We start from the raw sequence: 22,240 nt of genomic DNA on the forward strand, positions 1-22,240 counted from the left end.
TTAGGGTCTCTGGGTGTAGAATAGCAGGTGGTTTGTTTTCCTTTCTCCCCCTGTCCTAATGGGAAAAGGAGCTGATTCTCTTTCTTAACTGGTAAGGCTGAGCTCCTGCAGCACAGACCTGATGCGAGTTAAGTCCTTGCAAATCTCGGAAGGATGTCAGTACTTCATGCAGTGCGTACTGCTTCAGTGCTTGTACGATACAAAAAAGCTAGTTCAAAACCCACAGTTTTGAAAGTTCTTTGGGCAAAAGACTATGTAGCTGGTGCCTCAGTTTGGAGAGAGGATTCTGCGCTTGGGATTCAGTACTGGGCAGTCTATTTCCATAACCAGAACAGAATTACTTGCTTTGGGCAGTAGGAGATTTTGCTAAATTGGGAAGGATATTGCATCTTCAAGAGGGAATGTTCCCCCTGAAGAGCTGAATTCCATCTTTCTTATTGCAGAAACCCTTTGCATCTGTAAAAATGAAATGTAGGGACAAAGCTCAAGCATATATATAGGTAGGCAGTGAAGATGCAGATACAACCCCTGTGGGGTTATTCATGGCTATCAAATGTATATCCAAATCATGCTGACAAAAATGAAATTCTTCTACTGAAGACCCAATACTAGTTTTGTTATGTATTTTGGACACCACCTTCAGCAGAGGCAAGTCCTGTCATTCCCACTGCTGCATTTTCTTGTTGCCCTAGCCATTTCCCTCTCCTCCTGGTGAGGAGGGGCAGGGCTGTAAATCAGATTTCCTTGTTTGTTGTTTGCCCTCACAAGGGAGCAGTGTGCGCAGAGCGGACCCACGTGCAGCTCCGGGGCAGCGATGGTTAATGAATGCTCTTTTGCACGTTGAGGGCAGCCCCCCTGGCTGTGCAGCCACAAATCCTTCTAATAATGCTGGGTGTCGACAAGGTCAGGAGGTCACCACAGGCTGGTATATATCAAGCTTCACCAGAAAAATGCAACTTTAGCTGAGCTGAGCATTTCCCGGTGGCGCCAGCCTCTCCAAGCCCTCATAAAAGGACTGTCTGCAGCCATCTACTGCTGAGTAATAACAGCCACCATCAGGCCCCTAAAATTATAAGGACAAATTAAATTGGCCCTTTCCATATTGTGTGGGACTTAAACACATGTTCCTTTGCTTGTTACAGTAATAGCAGGAAGCTGTGTGCAGGGTTTTACAACTAGAAGCACTATGCTGAAGAAATTCACAGTTAAAGCTGTTGGTAGCAGGTTTGGGCAAATTTCAGTAGAAATGCTTTTTGCTTCATGTCATTCTTTCTAATACATCATCATCATAATAATGCTTTGTTCTCCTTTCCAAAGAGTTTTCATTCTAAGATCTCAAAATAACTTAGAAACATTTAAAAAAAAGCCAAGGAAGTATCCCTGTGTCACAAATGGGATTGCCTGACAGAGAGGTTAAAGTAATAGAACAGTTTGGAGAGTAGAATCAAAGTATCTGCTCTGGCCCTTACTTGGCTCCCCAAACTGGGATTAAAACACAGGAGTCCTTTTCCACAGACCATTGTCCTCCCCAGCTTCTGGATTAAATGTTTTTCACATGATAGATGTGTTCTGAATACAATTTATCAAAACAGTAATGATTGATTGACTGATTAAGTGCATGACAGCATGACAGTCATTATTGAGATATCAGTATTCCAAATATGGAAAATCATAGGAGTAACTCTTTTGGAAATTTTAAGATAAAACTTTGTAGATTGATATCAGATGATAGCATTTATATTTTGGTGGTGATTCATTAGTATTCTGTACCAGGGAGATAGTTACTGGATTCTTCGAGATGGCGCAGTAATTCTGTAAACGAGGGCTCTTGCACTTTCCTCTGAAGACCACGATCATGATATACATACAGACCTGCAGTCAGCATGAGGAGATGAGCTAGAGCATTTTTAGAAATGGCTGGTGTAGATTAGGGGCAGTAGCACCCCAGATGTGGGAAGTACTCTTAGGTTGTGTTCTGATACTCCTTAGATACACAGATTGTCCCAATAAATAAAAAGCATAAGAAGAGGTAGTCTGTGGACCTGACTGGTACAATGCCAATTACAAATCCCTGGGCCTCAGAGGGAGAGAAGATGAGTAGCAGAGGCCTGGCCTGACCCCATTCGTCAAAAGGGAGGATGCCTAGGGCTCTTTCAAATGGCTGCTCTTTTCAAATGTAAGGATTAATTTTCCTGGCAGAAGAATGTTTTGGATTTTTTCAGCTGGTGGGAGAAGGGGACCTTTAATACCCGGTGCGATCCAGCAGCATAATTCCCTGGCGGTCTGAAGGAGTGTAAATAAGAGACTTTATTGAGTGTTTTGGGGTCTCTGAGGTCTTGCTTGAGCCTTGGTACTGAAAACAATCTGGGAGCTATTCAATTAGATTATGGATGATATGTCAGGCGTAGTCTGAGGGAGATAAATGCACCAGGGACCAGGAAGAACACTCAGCATTGTGCACCTTGCAAGCATTCCTCATCAGGTCACAGGAAAGAAGACAGATGGCTTTTTCCTCAGTTGTATGACAGCAACTGCAATCCTCTTTGCATTTCCCCTCTCTTACTGAAATGTCCTTTTCCAGCAGAAGAAATCCCTGGGTTCTAGTGTCTGACCAGTTTCCTAAGCAGTCTAAAAATCTTTCTTATTCTCTAATTTCAACCTGTTTTCTATAAAATGAGATGAAACTAAACCTGTTGATTTTTTTTTTTTTTTCCCCAGTTATTGATGAACAAGCAAATTGGATTGAAAAGATATGAAGTGGATGGAAGAAAAGTCCTTTTTTATTTTGATGAGGTAATGACTTTGTTTCTTTCGATGAAAGGCAAATGACCGATGGATCAGGCGTAGATACAGTGTATTGACGTTGATGGTCCCTCACAGATGAGGATCACTATGCAGCTTTAACGGGCCAGTTGCTTGAGCCTCTTTTGAGGCAGGTAGGTGTTGCGGTTTTGGTTGGAAATCAAGGCATAATAGAGGCAGGTGATTAGCCTCAGCCCGTATAGAATTTCTGGGCAGGTATTACTTAGTTTTTGCCTCAAAATAATCTCACCTTCAGGAACAACTAGCATTGCTAAAAGGACGAAGTAAAAATGCAGTCTAATTCAGATCTCACAGCACATACCTGAGAGTGGAAGATGAGATCTCTCCTAGCTTGGTCATCAGCAGTAAATTATTAGCTAGTTGCATTAGCAAGCTGGCTGATGACAGGAGTGGTGTTAGGTAAGCCAGAGAATACAGCCTGAGTTTCAGGTTTGACTTTCTGACATTGTTGTATGGCAAGTATGTGCTTTAAAGGCCAGCAAAGTATCACGTATTTTAATTCATCCCGTTTGGCTTTATTCATTATCTTTGTCTCTATACCTAGTATTGGAGGTGTATTCATTCTCCCCGAGTGTCCAGCACAGCGTGTTACATTAGGGGCACACGCTACATTTACTTGTCTGTCTCTTCACTTAAAGTGCAGTTTGTTACAATGAGTCTCTTACATAATTTCGTACAGATTCCTAGCCAGTGCATGACCTGTGTAAAGTTTCAAGCTTTCAGAGAGCATATAGTTGGGAAAACAGCTCCTGTTCCTATCAAAGTGTATGATTACTATGAGCCAGGTATGTGCCTGTTTTCCTTTGATTTTTGCCAGCATTAGAGCTCTAGGCGTAAGGCTCAGTTGTGATTTCTCATTCTTGCTGGCCTGCAGCTTTTGAAGCCACTCGTTTCTACAACGTGAGTGAAAACAGTCCCTTGGCTCGGGAGCTCTGTGATGGGCCAACATGCAATGAGGTGGAAAGCTCAGCTAGCCAATGGGTTGGTAAGTTGCACCAAAGCCAAGCAGATTTTTTGGAAAATGGAGCCCACAGACATACTTTCCAGGAGTTCAGAAACTCAAAATTATATTTAAAAAAAAAGCTCTATTTCACTATCTGTGTTAGTGGAAGTTTTGCAAAGGTTTGTGGGATGGCAGTATTAAACTTGTGACAGCCAAACAGACCAATGTAGTCTGCTCTTCAGTCACCAAAGTGACTATTATTTGCTTCAGAGGCAAGATATAATGTATAATTCTGGAAGAACCTGCACAGGGTGAGTGGTGTTAATAAACATAAAGGTAAAAACTCTTTAAAATGCGGTTTGGTTTTCTTTCTCTAAAATATCTTGCAATAGAGTTCCACAATTAACTGTAGGAAGATTGAACAATTTCATGCATCAGTGAAAGGAATAACTTTCCCCAGAAACTATACGTTCCTTTGTCCTCTGTGTCATACAAAATAGTTGCTTTATCCTATATCTGGAATCTGCTGCAATACGGTTCTTTCAGAAAGACAGCTTTATTCCCAGAGCTTTTTATTGTACCAAGTTTGTAAATTCCTATGAGAAGTCTTAGGGAATTCAACATGAAAACTTGCATCAGAGAAATAGCAGAAAATTGCCACTCCATCTTCCCCCTCCCCGTGCTATGCAAAAATATTGCTTTGGATGTTTTTGTTTACTTTTCAGGCTTTGTTCACTCTGGACCATGCAATAACATTTTTGGCTGCTTGGAGGATGAGTATTTTGAGCAGTGCATGTGTTCACGAGACTGTGGCTATGATGGGGAGCCTGTATGTGGATCAGATGGACAGATTTACCCGAACCATTGCCAGATGGAAGTAGCATCGTGCAGGAATAATACAAGGATAGAACAGATGCCCATGTCTCAATGTTCTGCCTGTAGGTTTCATTCAATTCCCTTTTCTGTTACGATCTAGTTGCAGAACACTACAAACCTTTGTCTAAGCAAATGATAATTATGTACGTGTGGCAGGGAAAAGAGGAGAATTCAAAACCTCCTATGTATTATTTTGCTACTCGTACTACAGGGGATTAAGTTGTAAGAGCAGCTGCCTTCCTGCTTAGCTCAGAATAACTGGTTTTCTGTTCTCGTGAATACATGTTTTACCAATCAGAATGAACTTCAGGGAAAATTAGTGATACTGTTTTATCTGAAGTGAGTAATCCTAGGTAAAAATGACATTCATGAAATGTAACATTCTTTGGAGATTCTGCATGGGCTTTCAAGATGTGCAGCGTAGTAGCTCAGTGAACTGAGTATGCCACCTCTAGAAATGCAAACATTTTCTAGAGATTCATTAACAAATTTTATGACCAATGCATTTATTTTTATTTACAGCCAAGAATTTGCCAGAAGAAAGGGAGACACACTCCCACACAGCTGAGCAACCCAGTGTTCAACAAACTCCAGCAGGTAATATCATACCTTTGCATTTACCCAAGGCCGTTTTTTTTAGCAAGGTTAAAGCTTATCCTATCACTGTATAAAATGATATATGGCTCTTAAGCACATTTAAGTAAAGATGCTGAATTTCTCCATCTTTTAGAAAAGACAGAACATTCAGAAATTAGAAAAAATGAAGAGGTCAAGGAAACTTAGGATGATAACTATTCAACAACAGACTAGCTCTTCTAGTCCTTTTCCTTTCAGGAAATCTTGCATGGTACCTGCTCTATTCAGTGCACATGCAAGATTTAGGTAATTGTTCATAGGAGTGGGCAAGTGACCCTCTTATTTTCTCAGCTTTGGTATGTTTGAACAACACACACTCTGTGATCTTTTCTTCAATATTGAGCTGGAAAGATCACATTTAAAACCAGGCTGATGTAATGTGTTTCAACAAACAACTGAACAGGACGTGACAACGGACCAAACCATTGCAAGAACTAGAATCCAGGTGGATTAACTTTGTCTCTAGCAGTTCTGTGCAAAAATTGAGCTGGCAGTCTTGATTCTCTCAGAGCTGCTGTTTGGAATAAAGGGCCTTAGTGAGCAAAAATGTTAAGGTCAGTAGATGGAGTAGCCAGTAATTTGGCTGCTCATTTTATTTGGTGCTTATATTCATACACTTTTTTCCAAGACTCATGTTGAACTTGCTCATGGCTCACAATAAATCTCACCAAGAAGCAGTGGAGGGTCAACAGAATAGTTTGTTTCATGCTGTTTCTAGTAAATAAACTGGACTAGATTTTTCCTGGCTGCTTTCCACTCATTAATTTTCCCCTGGCCTCTAACTCTCCTAACAAATCGGTAAAACAAGTTAATTCTTCAAGAGAAGACTCTATGCCTTCTCATGTCCTTCTTGTGCACCAGAGTTCAGACTAGCATGTGTCCAACATGAGAGACACCATCCTGTTCTTTGCCCTTCCTCTGCTCTACAGAAGTTGATGGACAGTTTTCTTACTAAGGTGTAAAAGCATGGTGGATATTCCATTATGACTACTTCTATAGGTCAGTCAATCTTACAGTGTTTAATTTCTCTCCTGTTTTCCCTCCCTTTTCTCCTGGACTTAGTGTGAATATATATATATATGTCTCTCAGATTTCTGTCTGTTGGAATAACCGAGATGAACACTTGCCTTTTATTCCATGCAAATGCTATGTACTCGGCATGGAAATTCTGTTTGCAATCTGAACCCTTTAAAGCAGCATTCCCAAACTGCTCTGTAGGGCACTGCTGGTATGCAAGGCCATACTAAGTGTTTTGCTGCTGGTCTACAAAATGGAACTGCAATTACCTTTTTTTCAAATAAAAATTTGATAGTAAAAAATATGGTTACCTGGAAAAAAAATTGTGGAACTTGACAGTAGTCCACAATCCAAAAATTTTCAGAACAATGTTTCTGAAATAATCTGCATTAAAGTATTTGTCTAAGAAAAATAACCCTCTGGTTTCTGTTCTAAACAGACAAAAGCAATATTGGCTCAGTAGCCTATCAATAAGAGCAAAAGTGGAAATTCTGATTATTGGGGGGGGGGGGTGGGTTTGTGGCATTTTTATACAGATGTTAGATTAACAAACCTGTATGCCATAAGGATATGTTTGTCAAAGCACAAGCATTTAGAGGTGTCTTTGTTCTAGGATCTGTGAGTGTTCAGTTGAGAGTCTCCTGGAAGGCAGATACTCTTCTGAACTGAGCTGTCTGAGCAGCCATGGCAGAGTGAGCATTCAAAAATAAAACTGACTAAATCCTGCATCAGGAAAAGCGCCCAGCATGTGATTTTCATTAATCCTCTGGGCTCCTCTCAGGTCAACCACACGGTACATGAATCAAAGTTTCACAAATGAATGAATCCCTCCGTATACACGGGTCTCATTTGGACTCACTGGTTTGTTAGCACTGAAGCATGTGATTGGTTTAAGTCAGCTCAGGTGCTCTGGGTTTCTAGTGAAAGTTCTGATGAGCCATGCCTAAATCTGTGGTTTCCTAAAAGGATGCAAAACTCCAGGAGCCAAATCAAGCTTAGGGCAGGTTGGTGAAACTGCCTCAGTGTGTTAATCTTCAGGAAATACCATTTTCTTGGAGAACCACGTGGTGTTTATATTGTCTGAAATCCTTCTGTATTTGCCATATGACTTGTGCAGGCTCAGCTTGGTTTGATTGATGCTTTCATTGTTAGCTCTTGTCTATGCTACCCCAGCAATGGAAACAATGAGAGCCAGCTTCCTTCCAGCAAACAGTGGGGAACTTCATCATGTGTTCGGGCTCACTCTGGCAAACACAGACTTGCAGTGTAGTTCCATATACACCAGTGAGTTTGCTAGAATAAAGAACAGCTTTTGAGTTATGCTATTCAAGGTAAGCAATTGTATATAGATGGTCCTGAAAAATCAGGATGCAGTGCTTCTTGCAGCACCTAGCTATTGTCAAAGCATTTTAAAATGCCTTTCAGAAGTCTGCAGCAGATGTTGCAGCAAGTGAGGCAGAATAGCTGAGGTTTGATCTTAAAACTGTAGCCTTTTTTTGTACAGATGGGTAGATCCTCTTTGCATCTTTAGAAATATTCTCTTGATTGAGAGGGAAGTGTGCAGGGTGACAGGACTCAACTGAAACAACTCATGTCTGAATCCCCTTCCTCAGCTGTTCTTCCTCACAGGTGAATTACTGAGACTCAGAGGGATGGAACAGGTTTTTGATGAGTAGCATGGACCCACCTCTGCCTCTAAGCATTGAAGCTCTGCTGATATGCTATGAAAGCATACCTTTCACAGCCTGTCCCAGTCATATTTGTTTGGACTGAAAGCTCCTGGAGCAGGATTTTGGTTGCTAACTGGAGTATCAGTATCTCGAATGCCTCTCTGTCTGTGGCTTTCCTAAGATCACTGTCACACTAGGCTACAAAAATATGGGTGGATTTCAGAGCCTCAGGGATCCTCAGTAGCTCTGATACCATCTCTCTGATGAAGTGGTGCTTTGATTGCTTCCATAGATCATTAACGCTCTTCTGAAATTGCCTAAATCTTCTCTGCCGAAAGTGCTCAATGTATAGCCACTGACGTTGGAACAAAATATGTTGACATCACGGTAATGTTGTGATTCTACATGTATTTGATGGAACAGCAATGTCAAAGTGTGTTGCAGCAGTACTCAGTGGTATCGGTGCTGCTGTGGTGTTGCACTCTGTGCCGCTCTGAGCAGACAGCCCACCCACCTTCATGCTGTCTGACCCCCCAGCCTTCTCCCCACGCAGGAGCCATGTTATTTGTACAGTTCTGCTCTAGCAGTTAGAAGGGCCAGTAGCTGGAAGAAAATTCTAGGTGGAATTATGATACTTTTATTTGGTGGTGGTGTTACTATTTTTTTTTTTTTTTTTTAAATTAAATGCCATCACCCATCGCTAGCTCCTAACAGGAACATCAGAGTGAACTCTGCTTCCAGGTGGAGTCATCTCACAATACTCCCTGGCAGCCGCATTATTCACAGGACCGCTGTTCTTTTAGGATTGATTGAACTGGCAATGGGCCATTTTTCCTTTCACCCCTTCGGTGTTCAGCAAACATTGGCTTAGGCACAAACATTTGGAGATGGGGGAGTGGTTTGTATGCAACAGGAAATGTCGGCCTTTTGTCTTTGCTTTGACTCCAGTGCTGCATTCCTGGGAAGAGTGAGGTCTGTGATGTTAATTCTGTCCCTGGTGGACAGCAATCATCCATTCATAGAACGAGCTCATGATCTGGCAGGTTCTCACATGGAGAAGGCCAAGAAGAAGTGAACACAGAGACTGACTCTGCTTTCAGGCAAGCGTTCCCTTGCCTAGGGCTGAGCCTGTTGCTGGGAGGATGTGGGAGGCAACAGGGAAGAGCCTTCAGATATTTTATTTCTAGAGAACAAACATTTTCAAAGGCCTTGATGAGTGTTCTCCTTAAATAAAGCCAACTTTGCCGGGGTGGGGGGGAGAAGGGGGACTTTTCCTCCCTGCAACAGCTATGTTTCAGTGATTGCTTTGGTTTGGATTAGAGCAGTGTATACAGAAAGCAAACAGGAAAGATGGACAGCTGAGCTGGCTCGAGGAACAGTTTAGAAAACGGAGACCTATTGATGTTCCTAGAAGCTTTATCTTGCAGTCTGACCCTCTGGACAGTGAGCAATCACCCAGCATAGAGAGGCTCAGCCTGTTTTGAGTGGGATATGTACTGTGTGAGTGACCTGCCAATGTCTTAGTATAGACTGGAGTGAATGCAAGGAGGATAAATATCGGTTTCTGCCTGTGATGTGTCTGTTCCTGTCTTAAATGATGGAAGTTTCTCAGTGGTATGTGACTGTGCTGAAGCAGATGTATCTGAGCTACTGCTAGTTCAGGCTGAGGGAGAAGCCAACAGCTTTGATGTAGGCTCCCGGCCTATTGTGCCAAAGTCTTCATTCTTGTTGGGCTGAAAAGAAATCTAACTGCTTACACTGATCTTTTTCATGACACGCACCAAGTAAACTGCTCCATCAGTCTGCCCTCTAGCTTTGTAACTTACTTTTATAAAACGGTGCTTAAAAGAGCGCACACATTACACATTTTCCTATGGACTGGTCTCTCCTTAACTGAGGTACTTCGCTTGGACCTAGTCAAAGGAGAGAAATGTATTTTCAGGGTGCAGAGTAACCATCTGTGACATCTGGCGTTCCCAAAGATACCTCTTACTTCTATCTTACTATATACAGGTCTCAGGGTGAACTGGTTCCTAACTTAAGCACCTCAGTTAATTAGATACTTTAAAATGAGACTTTGAGATTTTTTCAAATTGCATGACCCTTTTTTCTTTTCTTTTTCTTTTTTCCCTATGATTCCTTTCATTTTTTTTCTGGTGCCCAGGTCTCAGACTGGGAAAATGAAAATTCTGATTTACAGCAGCATTTCTCCTTGCATGTGAATATAAGCATACATGTGTAGCCTCCTGTAAGGCATTCATTTGGCCCCTGATTTGCCTCCCTGTTGAAAATTCCTTTCCTCTTATGTCAGTCCCCTTCTCTATGATGCAATATGTGATGCCAAAATGCAGTTTCTTTGGCTAAAGCACAACCTGAGACTTTATGGTTTCCTTTCCAGCAGAGGAAGGCCCTCCGCTACAGACAGATCTGTCATACTATTCCTATGAATATGACCCAGACCCCTATGCATCGGAAGCTGACGTTTTTGAGATTGTGGCAGAAATGACAACAGCAAGCACGTTAAAAGAAGTGGACAAGATTCAGGAAGTAGTGACCACAGTAGAATGGTGAGCCAGAGAGCGGGGAATCATAAATCTGGTTTGAGAGTCAACATATAATGTATTAACTCATGTGTTGGGTCAAATGTATTCAATTCCTCAAAAGGGGCATTCTTATGACTGACTTGCTAAGCTCTTTAGCAAGGAATCACCAGGAACAAGATCTTGCTAGGGCAGCATATAAAAGTCTTCATGACCTAAATGTCTCCATCCCTAGCAGAATAAAAAGTGACCTTTTAAGCTTTTCTCTGCCCAGCCCCAGTGATGTTTCACAAAGATATGTGATGGGAAAGTGACTTTTCTTCATTATGTTCTCTTTTCAACAGAGATATATAATTTAAATAAAGAGAAGAGGCTCAGAATCAACTCCTGTATGAGTTTGTTCCTACAGACGACCTGCTGCAGAACAGAAACCGAACGATGACTACTTCCTGATGCACTCAGAACTGTAGGCTTTGTTGCCCCATGGGGGGGGATCTGGAGCGCTAAGGGGGACGCTCAGCGTTATTTTTCTGTCAATTTTCCTGCCTTCTGTGCATCCTCTTTGGAGTACTTCCAAGGATGGGAGACCAATATGCTGTGCCCTCTAGGTGAGAAAAATAGGGGCTGGAACTCAAACCTATAGACCATTTCAAAGTGTTTTCTCTACTATCAGGATACTGCAAATGCCATTTCCTAGCTACATTTAGAAGCTAAGTCCAGGCCTTGTGCTTAGCTGAACTGCTGTTTGAGGACAGATGGCTGAGAAGTTTTCTTTCAAATTATAATAATAAAAATCAGTGTGTTATGCTAATTATGACATAGCAAGAGGCTAATCATCTTCCCCAGCCCATAAGTCTACTGCACCCACAACAATGTCCCACGAGAGAAAAACTTCCCTAGTGGCTCCACGTTCAGGAAAGTTGTTGGGAGGTACATTTCACAAGAGAAAACTGAAATCCACTGTCAGGGCTGAAAGGCTTGACTGTCCACCATATGACTGCAGGCTTCAGGTGAGGAGTTTGCCAGCCATGCCAGTGACAAGGATTAGGTGGGTGAGCCCTCTTCATGTTGCACTATGTGCTGATAAGGGCTGCTTGCAGCCTTCTCAGCCCCTTTCCTCCTTGTAACCCTGGCATGAAAATAAAGCTGACCCAAGGCGCAGTCCTTTTAAATGCTTGCCTGACTTCACCAATCACTTTTATTCTGCTCCCACTAGGATCCCCATACAATGGTTGTTCTGGATATGGTAATCTATGCATAGGCCCTGGGTCTGCTGGCCAGTACAAATCACTGGTGTCACAGAGGCTGGACTCCCTTAGACTGACCTGCCCCAAGCAATGTGGTAAAACTAAAAACAAAAGCTTTGTGTTTCCAAAAGTGCAGGAGCCAAGATTTTTTGGTTTCCCTTCCTGCCTGGAGCAGCATTGTTCTCTTTGGAGGAGTTACATGCAATTGCCTGTTGCAAAATAGTGTTAATATTTTATCTTCCCACTTCTATTGTTACCAGGACCCAGAGTGGGGTGGAAACTCCTTTTGAGGGTGTTTATTGGTGAATGGAAACAGGAAAAAGCCCAGCTCCATTCATTTTTAGGGCTTGTTTACACAGGAACCATGACAAGAATATATCCCAGTATAGACATTCCATTCCAGAATAAAGGCAGTTTTATTCCAGAAAAATGTCCACATGGGGACAAAACAGGAGGTATCCCAGAAGTTGGGCATATGTAGTTTCCAGTCCTTTTTGTCTCGGGCCAGATATTTGCAGAATGTAGTTGACATGATGAAGGTCTGGGTCTTGAAGTTCCCAGAAATTTCAGAACTGCTTTGTTGGCAAGTTTCCAAGCCTTCCTTCATGGCTGCTCTGAGCTCTCCTCACAGGATCTTGACGTGGCTGCTGCCCATATGTACCCACTGCTTCTCAGCAGAGGTTTTTGCCACGTGTCTTCAGTGTGCATGAACAGACCATGTCCTCACTGTGTCCGCACAGCACAGCGGAAGCACTGGCGGCTGCATTCCTGTCTGGCAGGTAAATAAATGCCTTTAAACTAAATTCCATCTCCTGTAAGCAACTGGCCTGGCAGACGCTGGCTATTGTGTACACACACAGGACTGAGTCAATATTTATCCCCTGGGTAAATAAGAGACCTAGTGTGAGCTGCAACAAGAGTTGGTTTTTTTTTTTTTTTCTTTTCTAAATATCAAAGCTGCACAATACAAACCCTGCTGTTTGCTGGTTCCAGCCTCAGCTGTTTAATGCTTTGAGTCTGGGAGAATGAGACATTTAGTCACCCTGATAATGTCTGTGTGACTAGCTTCCCACAGAAGATGGGACCTATGTTCTGGATTCTTCAGTCTCCTGTCCTCTGTCCCTTTCTGGCTTTAGTTTCCTTGTCTCATCCATTGTATGCTTCTAGATAGGTATTTGAAGTAATTTTATATTGCTTGGTCCTCTCATAGATCCTTGGGCAGTCAGACAGCATCACCACTGGGGACAAGGAGATGAAGGTAGGGAGTTTCAGCCAAGTATTAAACCTGACTTTCTTCACTTTCCTCAGGCTCTGGTACATGTAACGTACTAATTCAAGACGCAGACATCTCCCCATTGCTGCCAGCTAAATAAGTCCTCCTGGCGGTGCCAGCCCATCAATCATGGCCTTGCTCTGTGTGCCGGTACACTCACCTGTCTGAGGCAGAGGAGTCTTGCTTCTGGTTTAAAACTAGAAGAAAAGCCAGAGAGACCTGGACCCTCAGAAGGCAAAGGCAGAGCAGCCTTAGCATCCTTAAACAGAGACAGTTAGAACAGGACAGTGCATGTGAGGTAATGTGCCAGGGTTTCTGGAGCCTGGAGCCTGACTTCATCTTGAGTGCTTCTTCATAGCTTTGGCACTTTCAGGGAAATCACTAGTCCATCTGCTCTTGGCAGCCTCTGCCTCCCCCCAGTCTTGCCACACCGAACTAGCTCCTTTCTGTAGTTAAAAAAAAAAAGTCATTTTATTTAAGGAATTCAATAAAGGAACCTGCAGTTACACAGTTGTGGTTGCCTTTTCTCCCCTGTCACAGGAGCAAAGGAGCAGGTCTCTGCCCTCTTCTCCACCCCAGCTGCTGGTCCCTCTGTCCATAGCTTTCCCCTGTCCCAGATTTGTTGCTCATGTTTCTTGTACTCATCGTTAATTCTTATCTAGGAAAAAAGTTTTCCTAGATTATTTTTCCTCCATTCTTCAAAATCCTACTTGGAATACAGAAACTCTTTAGGACTAGGTCCATGAGAAGCCACTGGACACAGCATAGCCTTATCAGACTCAATGTTATTCATAGGCTTTGGCCCAGTTCTGACTCTGAAGCTTACCAGTCACACTCCGGTCCCTGAGAACACAAGGACATCTCAGCACTGAAAACTCAGGCTCCAACTTTGTGAAGACCAGCCAGTCATAGTTTGGAGAGAAGGGATTGATTTTTTTCACAAGGAAGAGACCAACTCGGTGGTGGAAAGCCAGCAAGGACAGCAGACCTGCTGCTGCTTTGGGCTTTGAATTGTTTCTGGCTTAGATGTTTGCCTCCCTCTGACAGAGAGATGCTTCTCCTTCCTTTTTCTGATGGTCCCTCGTTGCAAAAGGAGGAAAGTGCCAGTGGGTTTGTAAGACACAGAGATTCCTACTTACATCAAGTTATGTTACTGAATAGCTGCAGCAGTGCTAGTTATCAGTGATTTTTGCTTGCAATCCTTTCAATGAAATTAATATTTATATATTTGTAACTGTACATTATGCAGAGTAATCATTACCATGGTATTTATTTTAAAGCAATAGTTCCCTTGTTCTTTCTTGTCCAAGTGTTTTGGTCTTGCCTCTTTCCCTCCTTCTTAATCAGCCTCAGTAGAAAACAAATACCAGAAGAATGTTCAGCTTGCTTGAGAACATCATTGAAACAACAGCACTTGCTTGACATTTAATGCACAATAACCTGGTTTTCATTATTGTGAATAGATCATCTATTTAGAAAACCTCAGCTCAGTTTGGGTTTTGGGGTTGGGTTTTGGGTTTTGGGTTTTTTTTTTTTCATACTTGCTATTTCTGAGTGAGTGGCAATAGCCCTGGCTACACCAGGTCTCCTGTGTTCAGTAGCGGGCACATCCTCTGCACGTGCAGCACTGCACCCCTAGGAGACAGGCTCTAGTTTTTCACCTGCATTTTGCCCCCGCACATGCATGTACATGCAAACAGTTCTATGACCGTTCTTGTTTTGTTCACGCAAATCTTAGCAAGTCTGAGTCCAGAAAAGGGTTTGTTTTAGATTCTGATAAATATTTTATTAAAAACTGATTTTAAGACAATCTTGTCTGCCTCTTCTTATTCACATTGTAGGCTGTAAGTTTGTTTGATCATAGGTTATGGTGAGGACAGAAGTCATGTCTGTACCAGTAAAACTAAAGAATTCAGGAATTCTGAGGAGGTTTATCGCTCATTTTCTACCTTGTCCAAGTTGTGTCTGAGAGATGAGCTGGCTGCATTTTGTCAAATTTGCAACAGGATCCAATAAGCAACAAGCTTGGTCACCTGTTTCGTAAGAGACAGCTCTTGACATAAAAGAAGTGTGGAGTTCTAGAGCGAGGCTTTTCTCAATTCCTTCTTTAATATTTCCCTTCAAGAGACATAATAATTTTTTTTAAAAATCCATTAATACAATCTTTGCCCAAAAGAAATTATAGATGCCAAGGGTCATCTGCGAAAATAGGGACTAGTGAATGAGATTTTTACACTTGTTACCAACAATGGGCTGACATTACTATGGTGTTGCTTACTAATCAAGCTGAGAATGTATTTGCAGTGCTCTACATTCTCTTGACAGAATATTTTAGTTCAGGAGAGTACCTTTCACATAGGTACCTCCTAGTACTTGTGAAATGTTTAGAAATTTGGTTTTGCAAGTGCCTGTTCTTTTTCAGTTTTAGGTGAAGGGAATATGCGTTCAAGGACAGCAAGGAAGTCAGTAACAGAAAAAGAAATAGAACACAGATAGCAATCAGCTTGCAAGATGCATTAGGAAAACCAGACCTAGGTATATTGGCAAGAGCATCCCTGGCAATATGTGACCAGATGAGAAGTTGCATGCAGTGTCCCAGTAACAGATCTATACGTGTTCAGCACGCCACATCTTGTCTGGACTCCGCACCTCTCAAGGAATCCTGTGGCCCAGGTTTATTCAATTTTAGCTATGCAGACAGCAGAAGGGACCTGTCTCCTGGGAAATACTGCTCGCTGCTCTGGATGAAACTTGCGGGATCCCAGTGTTGTCTTCATCTCATCCCCAATGTATGTTGTGAGTGCCTTGGGAGCAGGGAGCAGGAATGGAGGCTTACACCAGTGAATCTTTGGAACTTTTTTGAGGGAGCGTTTCCTTGGAGGTTTTTAGGGATGTGGTGTTTTGTTTTCTGTGACTGAAGAATCTTCTTCTCACCTTATCCCGGAAGTCTTCAGAAACATAGTAATAGACAAAGGGATCCGCACAGCTGTTAAAGGTACTGATGGCCAGGCTCACCATGTAGCTGATATACAGGTTGCCGTGCAGCTTGGAGTTATAGCTGGAGTAATGAACAAGGAGGAGAACGTTGCTGGGTGTGTAGAAGGCCACAAGTGTGAACAGCACGAGAGCTGTGAGCTTCATAGAGTAGGAGTACCGCTTCCCACTCTCCAGGAGGGCTCGCAATACTGAGCAGTAGCTGAACAGCATCACCACCAGCGGCGCGAGGAAAGCACAGGCAATCAGGCAGATGAAGTAGTAGAAGTAATAGCCGTCATCCTCGTGCCTGGGGAGAACATCGTGGCAGAGAGTGACATCTGCTTCATACAGGGGATACGACTGCTGCTGCAGAGTCAGGGGCAGGGTGAGGACGGCAGCACAGAGCCAGATGGCAGTGCAGGTGCAGGCAGCAAAGGCAGGAGTGCGGAAAGAGCGTGAAAAGAAAGGATGCACCACAGCCAGATACCGGTCGACGCTGATGCATGTGAGCAGCAGCACTGAGCAGTACATGTTCCCATAGAAGAAAGCTGTGGTGAGCCGGCACAGGCCTTCCCCAAAGGGCCAGTTGTTCCCCAGGAAATAGTAGAAAATCTTGAAGGGCAGCACCAATGTGAGCAGCAGGTCTGCTGCAGCCAAGTTCATCAGAAAGACAGTGGAGGTCAGCTTCTCAGCCCTGGTGGCCAGGACCCACAGGGCCAGCCCGTTTGAAGGCAGTCCCACCAGGAAGACGAGGGTGTAGAGGCAGGGGATGAGCCGCACTGTGACCACGCTGCCCAGCTGAGAGCGTGTGGCCTCGTGTATCAACAGGTACGTGACGTTGTTTATGGTTGCCTTTTCCCCAGGGATGGCTCGGGGACACGGTGTGATCTCTGGTGTCGTTACCTGCTCGTTGGTGCTGTTCTGAGAGTAATCTGTCAGATAAACGCAGTCTGTTACTTGCTGTTTGTGCAGTTACCCTTGTACTTTGCAGAGCAGGCTGCATACATAACACTTACCCCAAAGGCTATGGTTTTGCATTTTATGTTGGGGTCCCTAGAAGTGGGAGTATTCTATAAAATGCTGTTGTGTGATGGGCACAAAAGGCTGGCTAACAGAATTAGGTGTGCAGGAGTAACCATCAGCAATCTTACTGAAAATTTTCACGATTCCTCTGCCGTGTGGTTTCCCACAGCTCACAGATGGCTGCTATGTTGTACAACTGTCAGCAGACCTGGGGAACCAGAGAGCAATTCCTCTGCCCAGCTTTCAAAAGAATCCTAAGATCTGGGGCTACTCCAGGGTAAAGTCATGGCTGTGGGAGTCTAACTTTTAGCTCAAGATTTTGGTTTCTAGTGCTCTCTGTTTTACTTCTCCTCTAATTTTTCGTTCCAGTTTCTTCCACCCCAGTTTCTTTCGCTTCTGTATCACCTTCTATCACCTCCTGCTTCAACTACAGCATGCACGAATCTCAATTAGAGTGTGCTCCCATGTGGTAGGTTTAACAAAAGAGTTTTCAGGAGTCTTATAAAGGTACCGAGTATCCAGTACTTTAAGAAGCAGCAGTTTTTCACCCAAAGATACATACTTACCATCGTAGTCTGGAGAGGCCAGGCAGAGTCCCCAAAAGGCACAGCACAGCACAAGCCTGTGTGACAGCCATCCACTCCCGAGGGTCTCCATTCTGGTGCAGGATCCAATAGTGCGCTGCTGTGCTCAGAGCTGTGTGGGAAAGGCAGTATTAGTGACCCCGCTTACACGTTTCCTTCTGTTAGTCCTTAACTCACGGAAGCACCAGGCTTATTCCGTGAAGGATGAGGCGTATGGGGGGCTGTCACGACATGCACGAGCATGCGTTGCCCAAGCAGAGACTTAGCTCCAGATGCAGGACTGGGAGGGGCACATGTATTCAGATCCACAGTATATTGGGGGCGTACTTCCTCGTCAGAGCTAGATGATGGCTCGAGTGACTCATTTGGGCCTCCTTCCTACTCCAGAATATTCCTGGAAATAACAAATGTGGTCAGATTTGATGCAGTTTGCATTTGGTTTAGAGTGTAAAATGAACTTCTGACCTCCTGTGTCAAGCATCCTTCCACCCAAGAGAGACCCAAGTGGCTCTGTGTGAGATTTGCAGTCTTTCCCCACACCCTGATTCAAAATGCTTTCTGGTAGTGCAAATTGAGAAGATATCATCCCCTCACAGAAACATAAATGAAGTGCAGGAGAGCTGCAGATCCAGACAAACCTCCCCAGCTGCTAGGGTCTACACAGGGCTCTTCCAGCTTCATGTTGTGGCAATTCAAGGTTTTTAGTGTCTGCCTTGCAGCCCCCAGACCAGGCTGGGCCTTTCAGAGTTCTCCTGCTTCTTTATTTCTGCTCCTGCTCCCTGGCTAAACAGGGGACAAAGCTCCTGCACCTTCCTTCTTGGTCTCACCGCAGAGGTTGATCAGAAGTCCTGTGGGTCGGAGCTATTTGCATGTGAAAGAATCAGCACTAGCACCAGCCTGGAGTGCCGTAACATACAAATGATAAGTGGCAAGGTCTCACGGCTTGACGGACACACTGTGCTTCCGCTGATAAACTACCAGGAACAGGGAGAGCAGCTCCATCCAGCAGGAAAGGGGCCTGACACGGGTGCGCAGGAAGTCTCTGCTGTTGGGTAGATAATGGTGAATTTCAGTCACTCTTGCCCAAGAAGAGCTCTGTTTTTCCAGAGATGTGCAGTCTCCACCCAGTAAACCCCCAAGAGGGTTGAGCGCTCTGTGTTAGCTAATAGCTTGGAGCAGCGGCATGCTGCTGCCAGATACCTGCTGGTTGTATGGAGAAGCCAACTCACATAATGTTGTGAGAGGGACTGGTAGATGTTACCTGCACCTTTAAGATCCTTTGCTACTCGGTCCCCCTTTCTCGAACTTCTTGAGAGTGTAAGTCCCTTCCGTGCTCTGCCTTGCACAGCATTGCTGGGAAAGTCCCAAATGCTCTCCCATTGCCTGTGTAAGAGCCCCAGCATGACCACTTCCCAGTGGTCATCAAGTGGGCAGGCAAGTGGGGCAGGAGGTCGTAGCTTGAGAGGTTGCTGGTTTTTAGGCTTTTGCTCTCCGGTCCCCTGCCTGGCTCTGCAAGGGAGTAAAGACAGAAGCTGGAGCCCGGGCAGTAGGAACTGTAAATTTGGTTTGGCAACCTGAGGAGTAGTTCATTTCTTTCTCCTCAGCTTATGAATGGCCTCTTCTGTGAAGGTTGCAAATCTGAGCCTGGCTGCTGTTTGATGAGATTCTTCTATTCCAAGGAGAAAATGATCCTATTTCCTTTGCTTTCACCATATTCCCACATCCTTGTGCCGAGCGTGTCGAGAGGTGGAGTTCCACTGGCAGGGACAGGGAAGATGCAATGTTAGATGTTTTGCTTTTGTGATTCTCTCAGGATTTATGAACCATTACAGAATGACTCATGTGGCCACATATTTTCCATGCCTCAGCCAGGATCCTTTCCATGCTCTGTATGCAAAAAATTAGACATAATCAGGTTCAGATAGTGTGCAAATCGCAGCCCTGCTTCCTATGGCCAGGTCTCTGGAGTGGAGCAGAGAGAGGTTACTTATTGCTGTATTCTTCATTTTTCAGATGCTGTGTGATCTTTAGTGACTGCTTTAGATGCAGAACAGCTTGCTTGAAAATTCTAATGCCAGAGGTTTGTCACGGCTTGTTAACATCTCTTTAAGTCGTGTGATCCCTGCCCTGTGGGGTAACAATTTGGTTTTAAAGTAATTCATTGTGCAATAGATCATGTCCTGGGAGAAGGCGCTCTTTTATTCCATGGCTCTGAACCCAAAAGATGTAATGCTGGAAAACAGGCTAGGGATTTTAAAGCTCGGAGGGAGGGTACAAACACCACCTGGCCTGTCCCATACATCTTTAAGGCTTGGAAGAGCAAACTGTGGTAGGCAAATAATGGGGCTTGCTATTTCTGCTCTGTTCCAGCGGCTCCAGAGAGTTCTTCAGCTGCAAGCCAGCAGGTGTGAAGACAGAAATCTTAGCGCAGCTAGTACCTGCCCCAGGCTGAGCTCGCATTTGCGATGCAGACACGAGGGGCAGCTGACCACGGAGGCAGCAGCTCTGCCTTAGCGGCAGCAGCATGAAGCATTTCCACCAGTGTCAGCACAACCTCACATTTTCCATGAATGCAATGCTGGCCTTGCCTTTCCCCGCCGCTGGGTGTGCAAGCGTCTGAGCCTTCTCAATACCACAAGGCACAGAAAACTTCCACTGACTATTGAAATAGAAACGATGGTCCTTTGAACCAGGATCCCCCCACCCCAGATTTGTCTTGGCAGGCTTTGGCACGTACAAGACGACGTCATGCCTTGGGCACTCTTCCTGCCTTTGCCATCACACCAGCTCCCCTTCGTCTCACTTCGTCAGGTCTCTTACCATCACCCTGAGATGCTCCACAGCTCCAGGGAATCTCCCTGCCTCTCTTCCCTTCTGCTTGTTCCACAGTTCTCCTGTTCCACGGGGATCCCACCCAATCTTTTCCCGTGGTTATGCCACACCTTTTGTGCTCACATTCTCCTCACCGCTTGTAAGCCTTATGCTGGTGTAATACTTTTGGGGAGACAGGTTTTTTTCAGAACTACTCTTCTGCTTGCTTGCAGTTTTCACTTCAGAGTGTAGGAAGTCCACAGGAATATTTGAAGTTTATTAGCATCACTAGGTGTTCTGGAATAGCTTCTTTTGGTCCTTTCTTAGCAAGATAATGACACTGGGGTAGGGGCTACCTTGCCTGATACAGACATCATCATCCCTTTTCAGCACTGGGTCTCAGATGATTCTTTTTGGATTCATCCTTTAGCACAGGTATGGGTTAGAGTTGCTAGACTTTAACTTAGTGTTTAATTTTGATGAGTGGAAGGTAGAGCGTACCTCTAGTTTCATGAAGGTTGAGTTACTTAGTTCTAATCCAGAGGAGTGGCTAAAGCATGAAGAAAAACTCAACTCATGTTTACGCACATACTTCTAGACTACCTCTCACTGGTTCGCAGCCCTGTCTTTCTCTCTGTGCATCACTGTGATACAGAAACGTGAAAAAAAGAAGTCCTGAAATATTAAATACTGAATTCAGGTACTCCCTTTAGCAATTCTTAATGTAATTTAGAAAACCATTAATTCTTATTCCATCCCGCAAACCTGAAAGATATTTTTAAGCTGTCTTCCTTTGTCGTTGCCAAAGCTGTCCACTTGCTGAGATCTCCAACTGCTCTTGGGTGATGTCAGATCTGGCTGTCCCTCCCCTTCAGCACAGGGAATGTCCTCTTTGTGAGAAGTCCAAGATCTCTGCGAGAAGACTTGTGTAAAGTGGACTGTGTCCTCTGAGACGCCACTACCATCATTTTAATCAAATTATTCCATGCAATTTATGCATCAGAGAATTGTTATTAGGAGAACAACAGTTTGTTTCCCTGTGAGCAAGTAATACGCTGCACAGAAAGCAGAGTTGCCTTTTGTTATGGCAACGGAAGTGTTGAGAATGATGTAAAGGAAACTCCTATCAGATTTGGGTCACATCACTACAGCTTAATTTGCAAAATCTACACATTCATTTGTTGTGCAGAGCTCACAGGGAACACAGTTAAACATGTTATTACCCAGGAATTTGGGGAGGCTGAGGGAAAGGCGGGTGGAGGGTTATTTTCATGGTTGCAGTTGTATTGTCTTAACCTGTAGCAGATGTGCTTATAGATTTCGGAACTGGAATCAGTCACTTTTCTTGAATGTCTGTTGTATTTAGCGTGCGAGTACTCGGGGGCCAGGCCTGGACCATATTTTTGCGCCACACCTCTCATGGCAAAGGTGCTGCTAGAAATAAACCAATCTGCAAACAGATATGCTTTGCTGGCACTATGCAGTGTTTTCTTTTGAAAGCTCTCTCTGCATGGAGCAACTATGCCACCCCATGGACTCCCGTGCTCTCGTCCAGCCGTGGGCCTTTGCTCCAAGAGAGGTCTTGGCAGCACACACGTAAGTGCAGAGCCACAGCCACTGTCTTCCTGCATGGGATCTCCTATTGCACGCTACTTGCAGGAAACTATTTCCCTTTTATGTTAGCTAGTGCACTCGCTTACATATGCTTACCGTGCACTAACTTCTCAGTGGGGGTAAGGTTAAAGATTCGCTGCCTGCTGGCCCACTGGAAGTGAGCTGGCACACATCTAAATCATTACATCCTGCAGCCTGTCCAGCAAC

The 22,240-nt window shown here is 44.1% G+C and overlaps 2 protein-coding genes across 2 annotated transcripts in view; one reads left to right on the plus strand and one right to left on the minus strand.

Moving 5' to 3' along the window:
• Nucleotides 1–14,565, plus strand: part of CPAMD8 (C3 and PZP like alpha-2-macroglobulin domain containing 8) — a 58,168-nt gene extending 43,603 nt beyond the window's left edge. Inside the window, exons 37-43 of the mRNA XM_050910566.1 lie at nucleotides 2,719–2,793; nucleotides 3,503–3,608; nucleotides 3,698–3,808; nucleotides 4,492–4,704; nucleotides 5,165–5,239; nucleotides 10,364–10,532; nucleotides 10,850–14,565. Coding sequence (XP_050766523.1) covers nucleotides 2,719–2,793; nucleotides 3,503–3,608; nucleotides 3,698–3,808; nucleotides 4,492–4,704; nucleotides 5,165–5,239; nucleotides 10,364–10,532; nucleotide 10,850 — 750 coding nt within the window. The 3' untranslated portion in view covers nucleotides 10,851–14,565. The remainder of the gene's footprint in view (nucleotides 1–2,718; nucleotides 2,794–3,502; nucleotides 3,609–3,697; nucleotides 3,809–4,491; nucleotides 4,705–5,164; nucleotides 5,240–10,363; nucleotides 10,533–10,849) is intronic.
• A 1,006-nt stretch (nucleotides 14,566–15,571) lies between these two features.
• F2RL3 (F2R like thrombin or trypsin receptor 3) lies at nucleotides 15,572–17,681 on the minus strand. The gene is made up of 2 exons (XM_050910666.1): nucleotides 17,591–17,681; nucleotides 15,572–16,933 (listed from the first exon to the last, which is right to left on the minus strand). The coding sequence occupies exons 1-2, from the start codon at nucleotides 17,679–17,681 to the stop codon at nucleotides 15,858–15,860; spliced, it is 1,167 nt and encodes a 388-aa protein (XP_050766623.1). The 3' UTR covers nucleotides 15,572–15,857.
• Nucleotides 17,682–22,240: the final 4,559 nt, after the last annotated feature.

The sequence above is a fragment of the Gymnogyps californianus genome, chromosome 24 (assembly GCF_018139145.2).
Source record: "Gymnogyps californianus isolate 813 chromosome 24, ASM1813914v2, whole genome shotgun sequence".
Lineage (NCBI taxonomy): Eukaryota > Metazoa > Chordata > Aves > Accipitriformes > Cathartidae > Gymnogyps > Gymnogyps californianus.

Excerpts from the sequence above, each read along its gene's own strand:
- F2RL3 (XM_050910666.1), bottom strand. The coding sequence starts at position 17,681 with ATGGAGACCCTCGGGAGTGGATGGCTGTCACACAGGCTTGTGCTGTGC. Across the intron at positions 16,934-17,590 it reads GGCCTCTCCAGACTACGATG|ATTACTCTCAGAACAGCACC; the intron begins GTAAGTATGTAT and ends TTTATCTGACAG.